Here is a 25,275-nt window from a genome sequence, read left to right on the forward strand (position 1 = left end):
AAGAACAGATATCTTTAAAATCCAGCTTAAAAGCTGTAGAGTCATCTTTGCATTTTTTTAAGTTCTAAATGAAATAGTAGCACGCTATTAAGGGGCACAATGTAACTATAATAAAATAAGTTTGCATGTTTGAATAGAACATACATATAAGGCTTACAAATGGTCAGGTAGCAGCATATTTTTCTTCTTTCTTTTTAGCAAAATACAGGAAAAAAATAGAACAGGTAGTGCTCATGACAGAAGTGTTTCTGCTACTCTGATAAAGTAGCAAAAGTGAAGCTTTTGTTGTCCTATACGGTACTAACATCTGGTAATATTCACTATATAGTTTATACCATTTATAATGCCTTTGTAAAGAGTATTTAAAATCTTGGCTTTCCCTTATGCATTTATACAGAAAACAAACATGGTGGTTCACAGTGATAAGACAAGGAACAATGGGTTCAAACTAGAACATAGAAGATTTCACCTCAACACGAGGAGAAACTTCTTTACAGTGAGGGTGACGGAGCACTGGAACAGGCTGCCCACGGGGGTTGTGGAGTCTCCTTCTCCAGAGAGTTTCAAAACCCACCTGGATGCATTCCTGTGAGGACTACCCTAAGTGATCCTGCTCTGGCAGGGGGGTTGGACCCAATGATCTCTTGCGGTCCCTTCCAACCTCTGATATACTGTGACACTGTGACATAAACAACAGTAAATTACTAAAGCTTCCTGAAATTATGCACTAAGGTTGTCCTAATTACATTTGTACACTGACCGATACAAAACTATTTGTTTGTTGAATATGATCCCCTTAGCACTAACCCTGAAAAAACACCCAACAAATGCGCTGGGTGTTGCGGTAAAACCTGAAATTAGTTCTTTTGATATTTTGAAGTTTTGGCTTGAATATTTCCTTTCCAGGAAAGCAGGAGCTCAAAACACAAAGGAACTGACTGCTAAGTAAGAAGGTACTGTGTATCAGATGATGGACTGCAACTGTCTACTGTTGCACATGGTCAATGAGAGGTCTTTTGATTTAGTCAGGAGTAATGCATTGATTTTCATTAAAGAATTAAACCTGAAAACACATGGAACACACTCATTTTATGCTCAAGGAAAATTTGAAGTTTACAGTGATAGCTGATCATCATTAAACTATACATTGGATTAAAAGTGAGGAAAGATACTTTATAAAATAATAAAAAATAATAAAAAATAATTTACTTAAGAAAAAATACATCAGGCTATTGTTCTTTTTAGAGAAGCTGGCTTAGTGACAGAGCATGGGAACAAAATGACTGAAGAATCCTTCTGACCAAGGAATAAGGAAGTTCTCCTTATTCAAGGGCAGAAGCTAAAGAAGGGGCTAAACAAAATCAAATGGAATGCATTCACTAACCATCAAATAATTATAGAGAAAAAGAATGTAAAATTGTCTACTTACAAAACTGCTCAAAAAATTAAATATGTGAAAAGAGATATTTTCCACTACTTACATAAAGGAAAAACTTTGTGTGCGTGTATAATCACACAAATTTCTAATGCTTGATATGTCAGGAAGGCACTGGCCAGTACCCTTGAGAAAAAAGAGCAAATGACCCATGACACAGTTGTTGGCAGCCTTTCCTTCCTCAGACAGCTGTTTGCGTTGTAGTCACCATCTCAGGATTTTCACCAGAGAATAAAACAGAATTGAGACAGATCTTAGGTGGCAACTCCCAAATGTAGCTCATCCATGAGTAAACAACACCAAGATAAAAGTGGTAGGGCAAAGCTAAATAAAAAACCCCACAATATTCTGTTCAGTGTATATAAAAAAATGTTGGCAACTTGTTAGCATGGCAGGATGCTCAGGAAGATCACAGTTGTACTGAAATTCTCCTCACCCCAACCATTTCAGAGGGCAAGGACAGTTCAGTAAGTCTCTGGATTGGTGAACCACGTCTGAGTTTCTGCCCAGCTAAACATGTCCACAGTCAGCACCTCAGAGCACCTTGAGGAAATTTTCAGCAGGACAAGATTCACACATTAATGAAGTAGTTTAGTAATTGAAAGATAGTTAGTCTCATGTAAGGCTGAGATACCAGGACGCTAAGTGTGCAACCAAGTGGTCTGCACAGACTGTTGATGGTACTGGAGCAAACATCTTCAAATTGTGTGGTCAAACCTGGAGAAGAGCACCTTACAGACTGTAGGAGCTATGAAAATACTGCCATGCCATTGGTTTTGAGAGAGTCAGTGCTACTTGGAATGGCATCTCCCTAAGGTGTTAAAATGCATGTCAAAAAGAACACAGAGAGATTTAAATACTAGAAAAAAATCTGAGCTGGTAAAATTTTATACAAGTCTAAACAAATAACAGCAATGAAGAAACCAGGGATGATTTGACTCATGTATCAGAATATTACCACAGTAATGAAATGAAACCATGTTGATGGCATAAGAAAACTGGCCAGTAGAGCAAGCAGGCACAAGATCTCTTTACACTCAAGACACCTCAGTTCTTATCCTCACTTTTCAGAAACCAGCCTTATTAAAATATGTCCAGATGGACTGGTGACAACAAATGTGAAACCTATGTTTGTGAAACATGGAACATCTGACTTAATAATACGCACTACAGGGTCATGGGCTGGTGAGCATGAGTAGATCAGCTTGCAGTGTCAACCTCATTCAGATGGTGTAAATACTAATTCTCAATATTCCAATCCAGTTAGTAGGCAGGTAAAAAAAAACCAACAAAACCCAACCCAACCCAACCCAAACCCCAACCAAACCAAACAAAACCAAACCACAAAAAAACTTTCACGAGCAGATGGCAACTGAGATGCTAATCCATATACAGGTAAGTTAAAGCACTGCACCAATACAATACCTCTGGATTGTTCTGGTATAAACCTATTAATGTGTCCCAAGCAGCAGCACTGACATGGGTAATATCTGGGTATTGAATACAACAGATCTTTGCTAATATCCCTGCTATTGAGTAAACACTTCTGCTGACAAGCAGCTTGGGCAACTGAAGGGTAGCACACACACACACACACACAAAATACTGAGATGACTGTCATAGGACAAATTAAGAAGCTTGTTCTTTAGCCTCTAACGAGAAGGCTAAATAATCTTCTAAATACGAAGTTTTTCACTCATATAAAAGGCAAAAAATAGAAGACTTAAAAATTTTAATTTCTTTCTCCAATCACAATCTATTTTACAAAAACATATTTTATAAAAAAAGTCCCAAAGAGTTTTCAGGAGAAACTTGTTTTCCTATTAACTATGAAAGAAAAAAAAAATCTAATTTCTGCATTGAGCTCTTTTTCTGACCCCATAAAACCTTGTTGTCTTCTTCAAGTCCATCAGGGTGCCACTAAAAATAAGTTCTCTGGCCAGTGTAACAGTGACATGGTTTCCTGTCATTACCTGGACGATTTATTTCCACATTGGCATCTGCAGAACAACCACCGTGTTTCTTCACATCCATTCAAAATAGGATGTTTCTTTGCTTATGTGAAACAGAAATTACAGAAAACACCTTGTCTTAGCAAACTGGGGCTTCCTGCAAAGATCACTGCAGTATCTCTGCTTTTCACAAAAGGTTCAATGTGCTTTTTTAAGAAAAAGCACTGGATTGGTTATATTTTTCTTTAAAAGTATTTTCTTACTATGCTTTAATATCTGTCTCATAGTCTCCTCAATGTTTATTTGTCTGACTGCTTCTCTTCACAATGTGAATAGCTTCGGGGAAGATGGAAACTAATGACCTAGCTAAGGTTTTAACCCAGACCCCCTAGTGTTCTACCAGCTGTGCTATTAGGTTAACTGGCTGAATCTCCTCTGCTTCTCTCTCTGATATTACAAACCCCAGTATAGCATACAATAATGTTTAAATTTTTCCCGCCCCTAAACCTCCCTCTGCTACTGCCTCACCTTAAAATTCATATAATCTATCATTGATAAATTAGAATCCGGGGAAGGATCAGACAGATTACCCAGATGGTAGCTGGGGAAGAAATATCCAACCTTTCCTAATGAAAACCTCATGTAATGCCCTCTGATGTAAATTTTAAGTGCTATACTGAGGGCAGAGAAGGAAAGATATTTGTGGAGATGATGAACAGACATAACAAAAAACCCCCGCTGCTCATCCACAAACTTACAAATAATTTCTTACTGTAACATACCTTATAAAAATGCTTTTATTATGTTGCTTGGAAAAATCAGGGTAATGGTGAACTGCAAAAAGCACCCAGCCTACCCTCCCAAATAAACCTGAAGCGAATCCTCAAATTTGAGTAGGTAGCTTGGGCTGCCGGAATTATTCTGAGGAGCAACATGAAAAATCTGAGGAGTCCACCTTCTTCATGCAATCAACGTTTGTCTATGCTTCCCTAGTAACATTCACACCTATGAAAATCACAGAGGACAGCAAAAAAAGGAACAGCTTTATTCAGTATGTGATGTGCGAGACCTGCAGGCTTACTGGTCTAAATTTCAGACCTGAAACATTTACTCTCCCTGGAGATTCTTGTTCAAGGGTTTAATGGATCAACTCAGATCTTCCTTTTCGTGAAGTAAATATATGGAATATCAGAAGATATATACGGATTTTGTGGATGTGCCTTTTCTGTCTTGCACAAACATAAAAAAAAAATTTTTTTTTTCAAAAGTACAAAACCATTGTGTTGTCCTTAGCTCCAAAATGCCCTCATCTGGGTCTTATCTTACCATAATTTATGATTAGACTGACTTTTCCTTTCCTCCATTTGCAATTATTCCCGCATGAGTGTCCTTTGGAATGGAAGTTAGCACCCGGTGTTGCCTACTAATATATACGCTATATAGATTTCAGCTCACTGCCCTGTGTGTTAACTTAAAAAGACATGAAGGGTCTAGATCAGTAGTTCTTTATTTTGTGAAAAGCTTCATATAAAGGTTAACTTAGGTACTGAAGGAGTGTCCCAGAAACGATGGTACTGTTGAACAGCTAGACCAAGAGGAACCTCCCTGTTCATAGGCCATGATGGGGAGATGTCACAGGGACAGGGATTGTTCCAAGTCAGTTTACATCAGGTCTGGTGGCAGGAATATCAGCTGTCACTTTGTCAAGTTCTTATCTCACTCCCTGAGCCTAAAGGCAGCTGAGGGAGCTGGGGCTGTTCAGCCTGGAAAAGAGGAGGGCAACCTAATAGCAGCCTTCCAGTACCTGAAGGGGGCCTACAAGAAAGATGAAGAGAGACTGTTTACAAAAGCCTGTAGGGATAGGATGAGGGGCAATGGCTGCAAACTAGAGAAGAGCAGATTTAGATTGGATGCTAGGAACAAGTTCTTTACCATGAGGGTAGTGGAACACTGGAACAGGTTGCCCAGGGAGGTGGCTGGGGCCCCATCCCTGGAAATATTCAAGGGGAGGCTCAACAGAGCTCTGGGCAACCTGGTCTAGTTGAGGATGCCCCTGCTTACTGCAGAGGGGGTTGGACTAGATGAACTTCTGAGGTCCCTTCCAACCCAGACCATTCTATGATTCTATGAATCACTGAAGTCAGTGGAAACTTTTCTATTGAGAAGCCTCCCTGTTGGCAACTGTATAAACTCTCTCAGAATAATTCAATTCTGCTCCCTAATTTCAAAAATTTAGTTTTAAAAATTAAATAAAGATTCATCCGCAAGTTTAACAAGATTTAACATCAGCAAGAAGAAAGCAATGACTAGCTGCTAGTATACAAAATTTACTTGTGAGACCTGACTTTGGGTTTTGATTGTATGGATATTATTATCTACTTCAGATAGAAGAAGTATCTGCAGTTTTGCTCTTCCCAGTGTGGTTTACCACACATAAATCATACTCTTTCCTCCTTTGGTTCTTCTTGCAGATGGCCAATACTGCTGTATATTTCACAGAATCACAGAATCACTAAGGTTGGAAAAGACCTCAAGGATCATCAAGTCCAACCTGTCACCCAAGACCTCATGACTACTAAACCATGTCACCAAGTGCCACGTCCAATCCCCTCCTGAACACCTCCAGGTATGGTGACTCCACCACCTCCCTGGGCAGCCCATTCCAACGGCTAACAACTCTCTCCATGAAGAACTTTCTCCTCACCTTGAGCCTAAACTTCCCCTGACGCAGCTTGAGACTGTGTCCTCTTGTTCTGGTGCTGGTTGCCTGGGAGAAGAGACCAACCCCCTCCTGGCTACAACCTCCCTTCAGGTAGTTGTAGACAGCAATGAGGTCTCCCCTGAGCCTCCTCTTCTCCAGGCTAAACAGTCCCAGCTCCCTCAGCCTCTCCTCATAGGGCTTGTGCTCAAGGCCTCTCCCCAGCCTCGTTGCCCTTCTCTGGACACGTTCAAGAGTCTCAATGTCCTTCTTAAACTGAGGAGCCCAGAACTGGACACAGTACTCAAGGTGTGGCCTAACCAGTGCTGTGTACAGGGGTACAATGACCTCCCTGCTCCTGCTGGCCACACTATTCCTGATGCAGGCCAGGATGCCATTGGCCTTAGCCACCTGGGCACACTGCTGGCTCATGTTCAGCTGCTGTCAATCAGTACCCCCAGGTCCCTTTCTGCCTGGCTGCTCTCCAGCCACTCTGACCCCAGCCTGTAGCTCTGCATGGGGTTGCTGTGGCCAAAGTGGAGCACCTGGCACTTGGACTTGTTGAATGCCATCCTGTTGGACTCTGCCTATCTGTCCAGCCTGTCAAGGTCCCTCCGCAGAGCCCTCCTACCCTCTAACCACTCAATACCTGCTCCCAACTTGGTGTCATCTGCAAATTTACTGATGATGGACTCAATCCCCTCATCCAGATCATCAATAAAGATATTGAACAGGATGGGGCCCAGCACTGATCCCTGGGGGACACCACTAGTGACAGGCTGCCAGCTGGCAGGGGCACCATTCACCACCACTCTCTGGGCTCGGCCCTCCAGCCAGTTCCTAACCCAGCACAGAGTGCTCCTGTCCAAGCCACAGCCTGACAGCTTGGCCAGAAGTTTGTTGTGGGGGACAGTGTCAAAGGCCTTGCTGAAGTCCAGGTAGATACATCCACAGCCTGCCCCACATCCACCAGGCAGGTCACGTGGTCATAAAAGCAGATCAGGTTGGTCAGGCAGGACCTGCCCCTCCTGAATCCATGTTGGCTGGGCCTGATTCCTTGGCCATCCTACAGGTGCGCAGTGATTGCCCCCAAGACAATCTGCTCCATAATTTTCCCTGGCACTGAGGTCAGGCTGACAGGCCTGGAGTTCCCAGGTTCTTCCAACCGGCCCTTCTTGTGGACAGGCATCATACTGGCCAGCTTCCAGTCATCTGGGACCTCTCCAGTGAGCCAGGACTGCTGATAAATGATGGACAGGGGCTTGGCCAGCTCATCTGCCTGTTCTCTCAGTACCCTAGGATGGATCCCATTGGGTCCCATGGACTTGTGAGGATCCAAGTGGCTCAGCAAGTCCTGAACTAATTCCTCATGGAATTCAGGGGTACTACATTGCTCCTTGACCCCATCAACCAGCTCAGGAGGCCAGTTATCCTGAAGTCCTCCTGCCTTACTGGTGAAAATTGAGGCAAAGAAGGTATTTAGAACCTCAGCCTTTTCATCATCTTTAGTTACAATGTTTCCCTCCACGTCCAATAAAGAGTGGAGGTTCTTCTTGCCCCTCTTTTTAGCGTTAATACATTTATAAAAATGCTTTTTATTATTTTTCACAGAAGTGGCCACTTTAAGTTCTAACTGGGTTTTTGCCTCTCTAATTTTTCTCTAACATGGTCTAACAACATCCTTAAACATATCACTAGTTGCCTCCCCCCCTTTCCAAAGCCGATAAACCCTCTTTTTTTCCCTTAAATCCTTCAGGAGCTGCTTGCTCATCCAGGCCGGTCGTCTTCCCCGCCGGCTCGTCTTACAGCATGTGGGAACTGCCAGTTCCTGTGCCTTCAAAAGCTCCTGTTTGAAGTAGGTCCAACCATCCTGGACGCCTTTGTTCTTAAGGGCTGCTACCCAGGGAACTTTCTGAATAAGTTGCCTGAACAACCTGAAGTTTGCCCTCCGGAAGTCCAAAGTGAGGGTTCTGTTACTGCTCCTCCCTATCTCCCTGCATATTGAAAACTCCACTATCTCATGGTCGCTGCACCCTAGACAGCCTCCAACCATCACATCTCCCACCAGCCCTTCTCTATTTGAGAACAGCAGATCAAGCAGAGCCTGACCCCTGGTAGGCTCACTTAGCAGCTGCATCAGGAAGTTGTCATCCATGCACTCTAGGAACCTTCTGGACTGCCTTCTCTCTGCTGAATTAAGTTCCCAGCAGATGTCTGGCAGGTTAAAGTCACACACAAGGACAAGATTTGATGATCTTGAGACAGCTTCCAGTTGCTTATAGAATATTTCATCTGCCTCCTCATCCTGGTTGGGTGGTCTATAACAGACTCCAATCAGGAGGTCAGTTTTGTTAGGCCTCCCTCTGATTTTAACCCACAGGCACTCAATCCTTTCATCCACAACCTCAAGTTCTGAGGCATCAAGAGGTTCCCCAATGTACAGGGCCACCCCTCCTCCTCTTCTCCCTCGACTCTCTCTCCTAAAGAGCTTGTAACCCCCCAGTGCAGCATTCCAATTACGTGAATCATCCCACCGTGTTTCTGTAATGGCAATTATATCATAATCTTCCTGGTGGACCAAGACTTCCAGTTCCTCTTGTTACCCATACTGCGTGCATTGGTGTACACGCACTTCAGCTGGGCTGTTGATTTCTCAATTAACCCTAATTTATGTCCCAGTCTCTCCTCTCCAGAGAGAATGGTTTCCTCACCCACCCCCTTCAGACCTAGTTTAAAGCCCTCCCAATGAGCCCTGCCAACTCCAATGCTAGTACCCTCTTGCCCTTTCTAGATAAATTCACCCCATCAAGGTCCAGCAGGTCGGGTGCAGTAAAAGTTGCCCCTTGATCAAAGAACCCAAAATTCTGTTGCTGGCACCATCCCTTGAGCCAACTGTTGATGGTGTGGGTTCTCCTGTTCCTCTCAGTGTACACCCCTGACACTGAGGGAACTGAGCAGAACACCACTTGAGCTCCTGCCCCTTCAATCAATTGTCTGAGGGCCTTGAATTCCTTTTTAATCGTCCTGGTGCCCTTCTTATCAATCTCATCACTTCCAGCTTGGATTACCAGCAATGGGTAATAGTCAGTGGGCTGAATTAGCTTTGGGAGTCTCCTTGTGATGTCCCTTATCTGGGTCCCAGGTAGGCTGCAGACTTCCCTATGGGATGGGTTGGGGAGGACATATGGGTCCCTCTGTTCCCCTCAGGAGAGAGTCTCCAACAACTATAACCCTTCTCTTTTTCTTTATGGTGCTGGTCCTTATGGTTGGTGGGGACTGCTTTGCCTCAGGCATATCCTTAGATTGTTCCTCTTCAGCCCTCTCATCCACATTGCCCTCAGCCTGCAGGGCCTCATACTTATTGTGCAAGGGCAACGGGGAAGGGGAAGAGGGCTGTTGCAGGCCACAACTAATCAGATCAACCTAAAGCTGAGATTGCCTGGTATATGTTTGAAATTCAAGTACAGTCTGAAAACACCATCATGAAATGGCAACTGATTAAGAACTAACCTGGTTTGGCAGAGTAACATCATTACTAATACTTTCAGTCAAGAAAAGCAGGTCTTCCTGCAATGCTTGAGACAGAACTATTCACTCTCACAGCTCACAGTAAAAAACAGCAACCTTTTATCTCAAAGATCTTGATTACTAATCAAAGTAGACATGTTATAAGCTTTTTTTCTGTGCATAGCTACATCAAGTAGTACAACACAAACAGGTAGGAAAATGGGATTCTTGGGTGCTATTGCGATTAAAATGGCAAAGAAAAACTGTGTGCATAGATTAAAAAAAAGTTACACTAGACCAGCACTACATTTCAATTTACTTCACTTCCATTTCTACAATCAAATTAAAAATATAGTGGTAAAAAACCATGACAGCCAGATCCTCTTAAAAGACTGTTGATAAATTTAGTGCTCATTAATGTAACTTATTGAGTCACCAAAGTTGCTCAGCACATAGCTTTACTGCATGCTCTGTATGCTCCTCTGCTTCATGTTCTTACTGTACTACATGAGACTTGAGAAGAAAAAGAGTATGTTTTACAGAGTTAGTGCAACAGTTTCAACTGAAATCTCCTTTTCCTCCTTACATGCTGCACTTTTCTGGATGTTGAGGGCACAATTCCTCTAACCCCAGTTTTCTGGGCATGAAGATTTCCTCCCAGTCTGGTATGGTGTTCCTGTGCACCAGCTGGAGCTCAGTTTCTCTGCATTGACCCACTTGGAAAATGCTATGTGCAGAAGAGGCACTCAAACATACCTGTGGCTTTGTACTCAGAGCATGTCTCAAGTACCTTTCTATAAGAGCCTGAAACACTTCAGTCTACATCAAGTAAACTTATTACCAAGTCTGATTTAACCTTAAGTGGTGTCATCGTTAACATGGCAAGCAGAAGAATTTTAATGACAAGAAACATTTTATTCTCTGTCTCTTCAGTGCTCTGAATAGATCCCAAATCCCCAAATGAGAGCAGAAAACATACTCAGGGAAAAAGTATTTTTAAGATCTAAAAGCAAACTATAGTATCTTTTTGTTGTTGTTGCAGTAAGAATTCTTTGATCTATTTTCTCAATTCTGATTTCTTTTTTTATGAAACAGATTTCATGGAAAAGAATCTCTACCATCAAATGTCAGTATTAAGCCATAAATAAGATCAGAAACTTGATTGGTGTTCTGTGTCTTCCATGCAAGCAAAAGCATTTATATTTTTTTAGAAGAAAACACACAACAGTGGAATTTATGTGACGACTGCTTACAAATAAGCATGCCCAGTGAACAGATTAAAGGAAGAAAAATACCTATATGAAATCTAATGGGCAAATTAGGAAATTGTAGTTACAGGAATTCAGTTCTACTTAGTGTTTATAGGGAAGCACAAAGAGAACATCAAAATGCCTGATCACATCCCATCTGTTACTACTTCTAGCTGGATAACATCTTGGCTGTCAAAAAAAGCTATTTAAATTTACTACATTGCAGCTACTGATAAATATCACCTCTGTGAAGATCTAATATTAAATAAGAACTAGATCTGAGGATAAAGCTTACTAGCAGTTGTGTCAAAAAGATCCAAATTTTGTTTAATGTAACACCTGTACTCACACAAGCCTGCAGTTTCATACTCCCTGTCTGTGATACATTTTTAATAGAACATACAACTGTATAACAATCCTCAAAAGGCAGATCATGTCACCAATGGAAAGAATTACATAAAAAGGGAAAAGAATAATTTTTAAAAAGTACTGAGAGGAGGTGATGGAGAAGAGGAGGGCTACTATTTGACAATTTTGGAGGTGCTTACTCTGGGCACTTTGTACATAGATCTGACAGGCACAGAATGGTGCCATGAAACTGCCTGCAGCAATAGAATACATTTTCCAGCATATCACAGCAGCTGCAACAGCATCAATTCTGCTTGCAATCCATGTCCAAACAGAAAAGTTCTCAGTGGTCCTATTTCAGCATATCTCAAGGACTAATTAAATCCTCATTACTATCTTCTAATTATTCCAGTGCTCTGGGATTTCACTGAGCAAGTCCCCAATGGTGCATTAGATGAAAAGGGTTAAATAACCTGTGTTGATTTTGAGACTCCAGATCTATTTCAGACCTTTAGCATATCATCAGCATTATCATGAATATTTAACTATGTACCGCTGTGAAAATTATAAGGGGAAAACAATTAAAGATTTTTTAAAAATTAATTCTGACCCATATACATTTGCACTAATAAATAAGGCTTCTTTAAGTATCCCCATTATGAGAGTGCTTTCTAGAGTAATAATGTGAAGTCATTAACTTTTTTCATTAAATTCAATGGTTTTTAGAAGCTCCCAATTCACTATTTTAATATAAGACTGAAGCCTGACATGTACATATCCAACTGCAAAAGCATGAAAAATAGTACTTAAAAATAGTTAAGTTTTCCAAGTCTTTTTCAAAATTGAACCATTAATTTCTGTAGGGGTAAAAGTGCCTATTTCAACATTATTGTGACACATATTCTATCAATGTTTGCATAGTGGAGGATTCTTATATGCAGAAGGACATCTTTATTAGATTACAAAAGCAAGAGTGAGAATATAAGATAATGGCCAGGATAGAAGGCTTCTTTTTCGTGCTGCAGCTTCCGGAAATGGATATGCTGGATATGGCTATAACAGCTGTGGTATCCCTGCTGCCCTACCTGTGGGGGCTGATGTAATTAAAGCTTACAAAAGCACTGACTTCAATAAACATGGAAATTCAAAACCCTACTTTTTGATCATAGTAAAGAAAAGTCTGGAACAGCCGTATCAGAAACAAAGAGCAAAATATGTATAATGCTTCCCCTCAAAAGCATAACAAGTTTCACTGACTAGCTTGATTAGACCTGACTACATTTTCAGGTGGTATCCCCAGGGAACAGCAATTAAAACAGTTAAATGCTTATGTAGGTGAGTGGCCATGGCCACTCCCGCTTCTTCAGAAGACTTCTGACCCCAGTCCTGAGCAGCCTCCAGAGCTCTCCAGTCCATTAAGGTGTATGTAACTTCCTTTGAGTCCCCATACTTTCAAAGACACGAGAGTCGAGATAAAAAGTACATGTAATTTCTTACTGCCTAGGTAGATAATGTGGGTTGGTAGAACTCCAACAGTGTCCTTGATTTGGTGTCAAACAACAGTGGGCAGTTACTGATTCTCGGATGAGAACAGAAGTGGGCTGCCTAAAATTGCATGCTCCATTTATGCTGTCCCAGATCCTAATGTCCAACAGCTTGAGCAGGACATGAAAAAAAAGTGAATTATGTTTTAAAAGTAAGCTTTTATGCTTATTACAAATACTATGAAATAAACAATATAAAAATCAGGCTGAAGAACACAAAAAATCCAATTCTGCAAGAAATTCCCATTACTGTGCACATACCCCACTCCTTCCACACACAGAATGTACATGTGAAAATATGCTCATTGCTTCACGCTGCACTGTATGACAGGGGATGTATAGTGTTAGGCAGGCAAACATAAAAATCCCAGCTGGGTGCTGAGTAACCACAGAAAATAGGGTAAAAATCTCATCACTTTCATAATAAAATAAATGTGTAAACTTAACAGTTCAAGGTAGTGGTTTAGCATCCAGAAGTGCTACAGCTCAGACTCCACCTATCAATCAAGATCCATAATATCTGGTAAATAATATTTTTTCTTCAATTACTGAGAGGAGAGGATTCTGCTCAAGAAACTATTAGTAGTCTTTTGTGCATCCAATTCTCTCTCTAGACAAGGAAATAAATATGATACAAAGTGTTAAACCAAATAACATTACCTAATCCTATGGAAGGTCTCTGTTTTTTATGTTGTGGTTTTTTGGTTTGTTTTGGTTTGTTTTGTTTTGGTTTGGTTTTTGAGGGGGGAGTTGGAGTGGTAGAAAGTATATCAGTAAACCAAGAGTTTAAATTACTGTAAACAGATGCCTATGGATCAGGTGTTCTTAGCAACAACGATTTTCTGCTCAGGTTTTTATCAGTAAATGACAAGCACCTTCCCTTTGAGCCCCACTCCTTCCTTTCTTCAAGTTCAGTGGAAACCAGTTCAAGCACGCAAAGGAATCAACTAATGTAATAGCCTTTTTAAAAGGTGAAGTTTTCCATTTCAAAGGAGCCTCTAATCAATGACAGGGTGCAAAAGGGAATGCATGCATGTTTATGTGCATATCGCACAGACTTTAGAGAAGCTTTGGGGAACATGTTCTGAAAAATCAATATGACCTAGCTAGTTACAAATTTCGTATCTGCTGCATGAAACAAATGGACTTCTTGTACAAGCTGGGTCACAAGGATCATGACTATTATACCAGATTTTGCATATGAAGCGTGCATATGAACTGCAACATTCCCAAACACACTTTCTCTAAACATACCCACAACTCTCACCCCCTTGCACAGAGGAAGAACCTAAATCAATCTGTAAATTTTATTTCTCTCAGTGTTATTACCTGTTTGACTTCCCAGCTACGTAGCTGTCTTGTCTGATTTAACACTGAATACCTTTCTGCCTCTCTCAACCATTCAATGACCTGCCAGTTTAGTTCTACAGCTGCAGTAAAGAGGCTGAACCCTTCCAGCTCTGTCAGACCTGCCTAACTCATCCTCCAAAACCAAGAGAGGAACACACATTACAGAAATAATTGTTCCTGGGCGGTGTGACATTTGTGCCAAGATCCAGTTGTGCAACAACTGTGCACATATCACGCTGAGATGCTTAGGTCTTGTATTAGGTACTGATGCCATTCTTTTTTCACCAAACATGCATGTACATTACCTCTTAAAATCTCTTTTAAAAGAGATTAAAAATCTCTTAAGGAAAAAGTATGTCCTTTCACTAACATCTGACTGAAAAAGAAACAAAAACAATGAGTTGAGTGTGGCATTCTGTGAATGATCATTAATCAGTGTTCCTGGAGGAAGGGACATCCAACAAAGAAAACCAGCAAAAATTAAGACTCTCTCCTCTTATTTCTGAGTCTGCTTAGTTTCTCCTGGATGCTATCCCAGAAATTTGTCATTCTGTGAGTTCAACTTGTTTCACTGTGAGAAAACTTCTAGTATTTACGGTATCCCCATATGGTGCTACTTGGAATACTTCTGGTAGCACGACGTTTTAGGAGGGGCATTTCATAAATAACTCCATGTTTATCACAGTTATCATGCTTCTGTTTTGCAAGCTTGTCACTGGCACCTGTTAACCACTGCATGGACAGGATAACCAGTTTACAGCAGTTGATCATATTTATGGCCACACAACAAAGCTGTGACAGCTACTTTCCACGAGCTAGGGAGGAAGGAGCTGAAAGGAAAAGGACTTAAAGTTTATAAATAGTAGCATGAAAATACTTTGTTTATTTTTGTGAGCATTTGCTAAGAACAGTGCTGTTCGCTGTAAGGTTTTTCCTTGTGAGATCTCCAGATCTTTGAACCACTTCACCTAAATAGCTGATTTCCTTTTATACTTAAAGATACTTTTATTCTACAACTGTCTAGAAGATTAGCTATTGTGTCCACGCAAAGACGTTAGGAATAAGAATTTTAAGAACAGTACCAAAACTGCAGTGCTAATAGCTAGCACTATTTCTATACATCTTAATTCCAAGATAGACAACAAAAAGTTGAATTCTCTAGGACATGACTAAAGTATTTACAGCAAACTGCCTTTACACTCTGGGCATTCAGTGTATTTTGAGAATGCTTTGTTTTCAATTAGATTTTGGTAAAACCTGCTTTTCAATTGCTCTTTCCCCAGAAAAGGAAACCCTTCAAGCCTTTTACAATGAGGTCTGTCATTATTTCCCCTGGGAAAAGAAAAGAAATACCAGGAAATCTCACATTGCTATGTATGATTTAAAAAGAAGGTTGCATTTGGCACCAACTAAAAAAGCCCCAACACCTAACAAACCTCGGTCTTGTGGCATTGGTGACTGGCTCAAGGCAGGGTGGGAGCTGGATTCTGACTGGCTGCCAGGAGGTTGCGGTGGCATCTGACTGCCTGTAACACACAGAAAAAAGGGAAAACACTTTTTTTTTTAACATTGAAATGCAAAACCCCCAATCCTTTCTGCATTTTTTAACCACTTAAAGAAAGTACCAGCTGTACATGGTAAACATAGAACTCAACAGGTCTAGCTTTTAAAATTTGTTTCCTTTCTTCTCTCTGAAACCCATGGAGGCAACATGCATAAACACATTTAGCAACAGGCATGGCAAAATGTTCAATTTCATATTGAGTGAGTTCCCAACCTCACCGACATGATCCAATTTATAGCTGCAAATCTCCTGACATGTATTTCTGCTGAAGAGTTTAGCAAAATCCAAGTCTGCTGAACAATAAGGCTCATCCTGCTGAGCTCAAACTGGCCTCCAGCCAGGCAGACATGGACTGCTGCCAACAATATTACCAATGAAAAATGCGGTCAATACAAAAATGACTAACAACAAGAGTTTAAAAAGTATTTCAATGAATCAGTGGTTTTAATATTATTTGAACGTCCATGTAGAATATGGGAATAAAGAATACGTGGGTACATGTGGTGAAAGTGAAGCAAGTTTGAAAGACAGAAAGCGGATATCTTATTATTCAAATAAAAGCAATGGGAAATATTTGCTTATTAAAGTATCCATCCAGAACAGATAACCTCATTTTTATGGTCTCATCCAAAAGACACCCACAGTTTATTCACCGTTGTCTACCCACCCAAAGAAGAACAGCATTCACAGTGCTGCCTCTGAGGCTTAGGACACGAAATGTTGCCTTTTGATATTACTGCATAGTAAAGCAGGTGCTTATTGCACTGATGCAAGTCACTTGTCTGGGTTACCACTCACTGTGTCAAGCAGGGTGGTGCACATTACCACCCTCCCAATGTGCAACACCCCAAACATCACAGCCTGAGCAGGAGTAAGGATGAGACTTGGATGTCTCCTGGGACTCTTCTCCACTGCTGGTCTGAGACATGCCCGTTCCTGACACACTGAAGACCACCTCAGGTTAGGAAGCAAATACATAGTTTAAGCATTTAGATACTATAGTGACAAGCACGGTATAAATAGCAGCTGGCAGATTTATATCCCTCATCCTCGGAAACTGCTCAGATTGTTTTCCGTTTGAAAGAAATGGAAAGAATAAAAACACAGGCAATAGATCTGAGCCTGCTGAGACTCATTTCCTCCTGCTCAGCAGCCGGCCCTCTGCAGTGGCAGAAGTAGGAATGCTGCAGCCAGTCCTGGCGCTGGGAGCCCAGCTGACGGGGGCAGAAGAGGCTGCTCTTTCTTTAGAGCAATAAAGGGCCCCAAGTTGGGTGTAAATGCAGGAAAACAGATGTGTCTGCTCTGCCCTGTCCACTTCCCAACCTTAAAACAACTGGCTCTGAGCACCAACTCTAAAGAAAGGTCAGACTGATAAAGAAAAAAAAGAAAATCCAAAAATGAGTGTAACCACTGCCTAGCTATTCAGATGAGGTGCATTAGTACTAAAAACATGACAGTCAACATTACCAGGAGCAGCTGTGACAAACGTCTCAGAGATACAAATACTGGACTAGAGGCAGAATTCTCCTCCAAAAGACCAAACATGCCACTCAGTGCCCGAGGCTTTGAGATCCATGGCCCATTCATGAACTCTAAGGCATATGACAATAATATTCTGGCTTATGTTTTGATGTCAGTCTAGAGCAAGCTTTGGAAATGGTAAGTGCCTGCATATTATAATGAACGCTTTCTGCTTGACAGGAAGGATTTAGTGATTCAAGACAGTAAACAAACAGCAATTCCATGTTAACGCAGGGCAGTGCCACTTCCACTGTGTATGCCTGAGGCTCCACTATTAGACAGAATACTTCAAGTAGATCTGAAACATCTAAGATTTTTATCAATACTAAAGAAAACCCCAAAACCCAACCAACCAAAACCAAAAAACAAAGGCAGGGGTAGGCCTGACTGCACCATGCAGCTCCCAGTGAGATCTCCCTTTAGGTGAAGGCTTGGCAAACATCGAGAGACATTGCTAGTGTGTGGTAGATCTATGCTAGGCAACATATTTTGAATAGTCTTTAATTTTGTACATTGATAAAAATTTCAGTTATCTGGCAGGAGCCTTATCCTGCACAGGCTGATGTGCAAGCAAGGACTGGGAAAGCCAAAGCCTAAAACAGTGCGTGCAGGACATGTTATAAAGAAATTGCTTCTTTTCTGCATCCTCGGAGAACAGAGATTCAAGAGTTTTGGTACTTCACTTCAATGATCAGCCTCAGCAAACATTAACACTACTGTATTAGTTCTTTTTAAGTGCATTCCTGATTTTTTTTTCCATATTAAAAAGAACTAAAGCCTTAAAGCAAAATTTTTGTTTCACAAAGGAAAACAATTTCATAAACAAGACAAATTTACAAGAGTTTTCATTATGCTAACTAAATTATCATTGGGTGCTACAAAGTACCCAGGTGCTGGATGGGAAAGTATTGGATCAAAATGCTTTTGGTGACATTGCTGTTTTATATTTAGAAGTAATCTGGAAGGTAGAAGGAGGTTAAGTACCCAAGTATCTTTGGACACTTACACTGAACTCTTAATTTGGGTATCTAACTCCTATTGATTGGGAGCTGATGACAGGACTTTAAAAACCTTTGAAGATTCTGCCTGCCATGCTTTAAGTTTCTTTGTCATGAAACAACCTTAAAGATTTTCCATTTCTTTCTGTTAAATTATATTAATCCTTTTCTCTTTCAACCAGTATTGTAGCTGGGATTCTTGGGATATACTTTAAATAATACATGAACAGACTTTAGTATTTTATTAGGGAAGGAAAACTTCTACAGAACAACCTCTTTTAAAACAAAAATTCTACAGGTATTTAAGAGAGGACAACAGTATTTTTCACTGCCAGACTACTGCCTTCTTTGACCCAGTGATACACACATGGAAGACTAAACATGGATGACCTCTTTCCAGGTTTTGTATAGTATTGTTTCCACATTGGTAAGATATTCCACTTGCTCAAACTTACACAAATAGAACACTATGAATGTTTCACATTATTTTTATTATGAAAAATCAAAGGAAATACAATGATGCATGTTAAAAGGAAAGATGCTCCCACATCAGTTCTTCCACCTGGTTTTAACAATGGAGCAAACTGGTATCCAAACTTATATCTTGTAAAATTAGTTGTTAAAACTACCAAAAGCAGCAGCCTATCTAGTATCATATCTGCTATTTTTCTTAAAGCCAGTTGAAGAGATGAGAGAATTCTAAAAATGCTTTAATAGCACAGTTCTAAGGTGATTTTCTATTTTTAAGATTATGCTAAAAATGCTTTTAAACATTTTGCATGAGACTTTGAAAATCTGTACTTGAAATAATGTCACAAGAGACTGCACTGATCCTTTCGAAAAGGTGGACTGAGGAAAGCACTAAAGGGCAATTGCATTATGACTGCAGCCATGAAATCTGAAGTTAAAGTATAAAAAGTAAACTCCTTAGAGCCAACATAGCAAGAAAGCTAGCAAGAAAGACAGCAGACATTTGATATCCTGCCGAGGAGCAGTCCTTATGATGAATTATGGCCCAAATCAGTAATGTTGTGATACATGCCAAGGGCTCTTTGCTCCTGTCCCTGTCATGACATTGGAGGATGCTTAGCAGTGGTACCCTGTATCCGTGGACAATATCTCACAGAATTGTGCCTGAACAAATGAATTAAGAAAGCACTTCAGTGATAACAGATACCCCCTGGGAAATTACTAGTTAAGCATGGAAGGAGGGATATCAGCACAGGAATTTTAAGATGTGTGCGGAACTGGTTAACAGGAGTTCAGGGGACTGCTCATAGCCTGTGTAGAAAGAGGAACATTAGGCTGGAGAAAAGGCAGAAGTTAAAGATTTTGTGGGTTGTCTTTTGAGACATCTATTTTAAGAATTAAGAGCTAGGACTGGATTGATAACCTTGACTGATTACAAAGTAGGGAATCTTCAGTCAATATTGAAGATCACGAAAATCTAAGAAATGGGACCACCTTTTGGATTGGAGTAACAAAAATGCAAACCTCTATACTCACAGACCAGAAATCAGCCTTTTCTAACTGAAGAGCTGATAGGAAATAAAGGAAAAGCTGACCATATTTGTTGACCTACAAATGGTTATAACCTACAAATGGTTATAACTAACCATTTGATATCACCCTGATTCAAATAAATGTATTATTAGAATGAATTAGAAGACTTGTTTCCAGTAGAGGTGAGGAAACAAAACCAGAAAGCCTAATGCTAACTGGAACAAGAAGCAAGAACAGCAACCAGCATGATGTGACATAAGGCTGAAAGAATGAGTATTATTTAGCACGGCAAAAAACTAAAGCTGTGATTTTGTGATTTCTTTTTAAAAACGTATTTGCAGCTAAATATAAGGGAGGGGAAAAAGCATGAAGTTTAGGATGATAATCAAACCATTACTGGAATCTGAAACAATTTCCTTTTAGGAATAATGAGGTCCAGGAAACCTAGTGATTAAGATGAAACCTGATAAAATAATGGGATTATATCACACTATCAATGTGACAGTGAAGGCTCACAGACGGAAGGGACATTCTGGGTCTTGGACCTCTACATCAGAAATGAAAGATCATAAATAGGCTTCTGCATAGGACTGTTTTAAGTGAGCTTTTCAGAAAATTGAAAGTGAGGTGCAAATGACCTCAAAGGAAAGAAATTTTCCTACGGGTACTATGAAGGGAACTTGGTCATTTGGTTTGTGTTATCTTTTTCAATTTACAAAGCCTATGATCCCTTATAAGTAATTTTTTTTTTTAATTTATGCATTGCAACTTAGCTTCCTGTTGTATCAACAGCATTTCTTAAAGGACTGACTCATCTGAGTAAGAAGCAACGGCTGCCTGCATATCCCCCCAAATTAAGTGGTGCAAAATACCAAACCCTTTCTCTTATCTATACAGTATCCTGAGCACAGAAGCTTCAAAAGGCCAGCAACACAAGGACCACTTCAGATACAGCAGCCATGGCCCTGCTGAACCACTGTGGGGGCAATATGCAGAGTTAAGCATATTCAAACCAAGCTTTCTGGCTCCGCTCAGCAGCCTGCTGCAGTTAATAACCCCTTGTTAGCAACAGCAAAGCTGGTAATCCACTTCTGCCATCTACCTCTCAACCTGGGAGCTCAGGACCAAGCCCAGAGTCCTCCCACCTTGGGATGTTTCCAGTGGCTTGCTGAAGGCAAAATTACAAGTGGCTGATTTTGTTCTGCTGCTGCAGTATTGGCAAATATGAAGATTATCGACTTAAGACAGACTTAAATTATTATCTATCTAATATCCATCTGATAGCCACAGTAGAAAAAAATTATCAAGCCTGCTGTTGAGCCTAGTCCTGATTTTCCATATTACATCTTAAAACAAAAGTATCATGCTCCAAAGACACAAGACCCCCTAACATACACATGTATCACTCACAATCCACATAAAATCAACACAAGAGCCCATTTCTCATAAAAGTATGTAATTCTCATATTGCTAATCCCTGAAAGTCACACTCTGCTTTTTCATATTTTTGTTATATTTACCATATGTAAATGTAACTGGGTTGTGATAAAGTTCCAGAGATGTCACTGTAACCTAAGTGCTAAATTGCTCTCAAATCCCCATTAAAAAATGCAACACTGAATTAAGGTGGCCTCAAGAACCCTAGCTCTGACTTTTATCTGCACACAAGCAATAGTATAAACATCTTAATTTCATGACCAGAAGCTACTTGTTTGACAAGATATAACATTTAATTCAAAGCAAAGTTGACACTGACAGAATGAGGTAGCTATTCAGTATTTTGTTTCATCCTCATTCAGTGTGTAGTCCCAAGGTATTACTTATGGAACACCATCCAAATGTCACCCTCACTACAGAATAATTAATTATATTATGGACTTTTTGAAAAAAAGAACTAAGTAGCTGAAACTAGGGTCTGTCAAATTAGACTGTAACCTCTGAGTAAGGTACAAAGACTTTTAACAAATACTCAGGAGTATAAAGTGAAATAATTCTTAGTACTGCCTAAACTGACAATGGGCTAAGTGGCAAGGGGCAGGAAAGCAAATGTATTGCACCCCCAAGGCCAAAGCTCACTTTGTGTGGAAGGGAAAGGGAAAGCTGCAGCAGCCATTGCAAGAGTGTCTGTTTCATCCATGCCCCATCCGGAAGGTATTTGGAACTAAGTGAAGCACCAGAGGGTTTTTTTCTTGAGACTTTGGCAACTAGCCCAAAGCAAGCTGTCAATGGAAACCTTCAAAAGACTGTGACTCACCCAAATAATGAATGGATTTACAGTAGGCCACAGCAAGCATCTGTCTGCCTGAGGACTATTCCTTTCCAACAAATTTCAAAATCCTGCTGCAAACCAGAAAAGCACTAGATCTCCTCGAAATTAAGTATTATTTATTTACATATATAAGCAAAGACATAAATTGATCTATATCTAGGAATCACTGCTTCTCTATCCTCTTTAACACCCACCCCAGACCTGTAATTTTGCTTTACAGTTACGAGAAGTTTCATTTTGGATACCAAATTCCTTCTGCTTTTGCCTCTGCCTCATTCAGCATTCATTTAATGCACTATTTCCATTAAACTTGGAAGAGTTCCCAGCCCAGGGTCTTTCTGCTGGAGGCAGATCCAGAATGGTACAGCCCAGGATAGCAACCAGTTAAATCTTTTCTAATCTCCACATTCAGAAATGGTGGCTCACAGCAGCTGGCACGCAGGAATCGAACAGAGCAGGCAAGCTCATATTTCTCTCACCAGGCCAAATTAACCAAAACAAAACCTGATTTCTCCTTCTCGTTTTCCTATTCTTCCTGCTCCCCAATATTTTTCCTCTTTCAAACAATTTTTTCCCCTTTGTTTTGTTTGAGAAGCTTAATGTTTGGCTGCCTTCTGAAGAAATAGGCACAGTGACAGATGAAAGGCCGTATTCATTGCCTAATTCAGAATAGGGAAAAACCGACTGCTGTGCATTTAAGATTCTAACAACCTTACAATTTTGTATAGCCGTTTTCCCCAACCCGTTCTTTTGAAGAAATCTGCTTTTATTCTGTTAATAACTAACCACAGTTGCAGCAGCATGGATCCGATTAGCAGTTCTTACACTACAAAGGAGGGGGGGAAGGGCTGTGAACAAGGTTGCCAATTTGTCCACCTGGGTCCCCAGGAGAAAGATTAGATGAGGCGCTTGCTCCTTTCTTCCCCACTCGCTTGCTGCTCTGCACTAGACAGACTTCTTCAAAGCTCAGCCACTGACTTTTTTTTTTTTTTCTCTAAAGTCTCATTTAACTGCCCCTCCACATGTTTTGCACTCTGTGTCACCACGTGCCTCCAAAGCAACAGCGTGAATTGGGATGAGAGGGGTGGGAAAAGGCTGCAGCTGCAGCTTGCCCAGCACTTTCTCTCACACCTCTGAGGGGCCTCGGAATTGCTGTTAGATTTTGTACATTATATTTTCTTAAATTTGTGCAAGCTGTTGGAAAAAAGTGTCTATGTTCTTTAGGGAACAATCCAAACCATGTAATCATACCATTGTTTTTTTTTTTCACTTTGTCCTTTGGAGCCTTTGATAAAAATGACAGTTTTGCTTGCATTTAGACTGAAGTAGAAAATCGCAAAGGGTTGTGTGGATTTAATCATCCATAATTACCTGAGACACGACATTACATGTTTGTTAACACATATGCTCCAGCTAGAGAAAAAAACATTATCCATTTCTGTAGAAAATGTCAATTAACCAGAATATAAAATTGTAACTGATGCAAGTGCTAAGTATCTAAAACTTCTTAACAAAGACCAGGGTAGTGTTTCTTCCTTTTATTTGTCTCATTTCTTCTCATTTCTTCCTTTTATTTGTCTCATTTCTTCTTTTGAGAAATAAACCTTACCCTGCCACACACCTGAAACTTAAAATTTCAGAATTTAACTTAAAGAGATAATCCAAGTTCCAAAAGGAAGAATTTTTCATTATTAATGCTCATTCTCTAGACTGCATTTATAACTATGAGGAGAGGTTTTCTCATTGTGTCTACTGTTTTTAAAAGCCTGAGAACCACATGAAACATGGCAGACATATACTTCACGTATTTGCAACATAATAAAAACCTTAACTCCTAATTTCAGCATTACTGAATTATAACAAACAAGGTATCAACTTTCATTTATAATATTTGCAGTGTGAAAACATGTAAGATACTACGGAAAGAGTGAACGTGAACTGAAATTGCTCTTTCTTATCCGTATTTCTTTTCCCTCAAAACAGCTACACATAAGAACTGCTCAGAATAAATATTCATTATCAGGCGGCATTAACTCAAAAGACCAGCAGTGGTGAGTTTCACTCCTCCCTGCTCTTCCCGGTTCTCTAAAGTTCAGGCAAGCAGATGGAAATCAGGAAATCAGAACAGTGAACTGACAATGAACTATTTTGCTGGTCCTGTCTGCTACTTATCACACTACTCCACTGCTTGCAATTATTGGGAGTTCTAGTAGCAAATTCTATGTGCTCTCATTGACACTATCCTCAAAAGGAATAAACTCTTAGACAACCCAGGGTTTTTATTGCATTATATTGCATATTACACAGCCCTGGTCTCAATGGTTCTCAGGATGGGGGAAAAGAGAGCGAGCTGCATGCATAAAGGATAAAAGCACCTTGAGGCAAACTGGCTTCCAAAAGCCATTTGGTGGGTCTGATCTTTCTGAAGACAAGATATAACATGCCATATTTCATCTTGCCTGACAATGATAAGCTCCAAAGACCAGTGCAGAAGAGGAGCAATTCTTCATGTATTTTTAATCAACTGAGAACTTTCATCTGGTGAGCTCCCTCCACAAGGTCACACACACCACGCACAGCCATGTGCCTCTCATTGAGTTTGCAAACGCCAACTTCTATGTCAGCTTCTGTTTGGAAGGGGGAGTATCTACGTTAGCAAGCACTGGTTATATCATTTATAAACATGCAGATGTGGATTATTAAAGATTAATGCATTTTGCAATTGGTGTCGGCATTCCGTTTGTCTCATGCCGAAACCAATTCTGTTCTTCATTAGTCAACGACAACCCACATCACCCTGTTGTGGAAGAGAAATCAAAGGTGCAAGCATGGATTGAGAATAAGTGATAAAACTGATTACTGAGAAACTTAACGGTTGTAATCAATCAACACATCACAATAATTTGAGTCCGCTGTTATCTGTAGACGGGAAACAAACAGAAAAGTCTGCTGCCAGAGTGAGTTCTTTTTTGTTTGCTTTCTAAAAGCCCACTTTACAGTCTGACTTCCATATCTATCTACGGAGTTATGCTGTCAAAGGGCTATTCAAATCCTTCAAGCCACAGCTCCATCTGGATGAATTTTGTCCCTAAGTAGGAGAGAGAATACCTTGTTTTCATTAATTAAAAAAAAAAAAATCATTGAAGATCGTGAAAACATTCTTATTTGAGGCTAAATGGCTACTTTCTAGCTAGCCCAGAATTAATCCAAGCCATAATTGCAATTGCTCCTTCTTGTAAGGAGGGATGCAACACATCTCCATCCAGTCAAGTCACACACTAACTATGAAGCACAAAGGCCACTTTGAATATCTCTAATGGCAGTGATCCACAGTCC

General features: G+C 40.4%; 1 protein-coding gene across 1 annotated transcript in view; it reads right to left on the minus strand.

The window, feature by feature from the left end:
• Positions 1-25,275, minus strand: part of ARID1B (AT-rich interaction domain 1B) — a 335,100-nt gene that overhangs the window by 67,705 nt on the left and 242,120 nt on the right. The window contains 1 exon segment of the mRNA XM_054394179.1: positions 15,521-15,610. Coding sequence (XP_054250154.1) covers positions 15,521-15,610 — 90 coding nt within the window.

This window comes from Indicator indicator, chromosome 2 (assembly GCF_027791375.1).
Source record: "Indicator indicator isolate 239-I01 chromosome 2, UM_Iind_1.1, whole genome shotgun sequence".
Lineage (NCBI taxonomy): Eukaryota > Metazoa > Chordata > Aves > Piciformes > Indicatoridae > Indicator > Indicator indicator.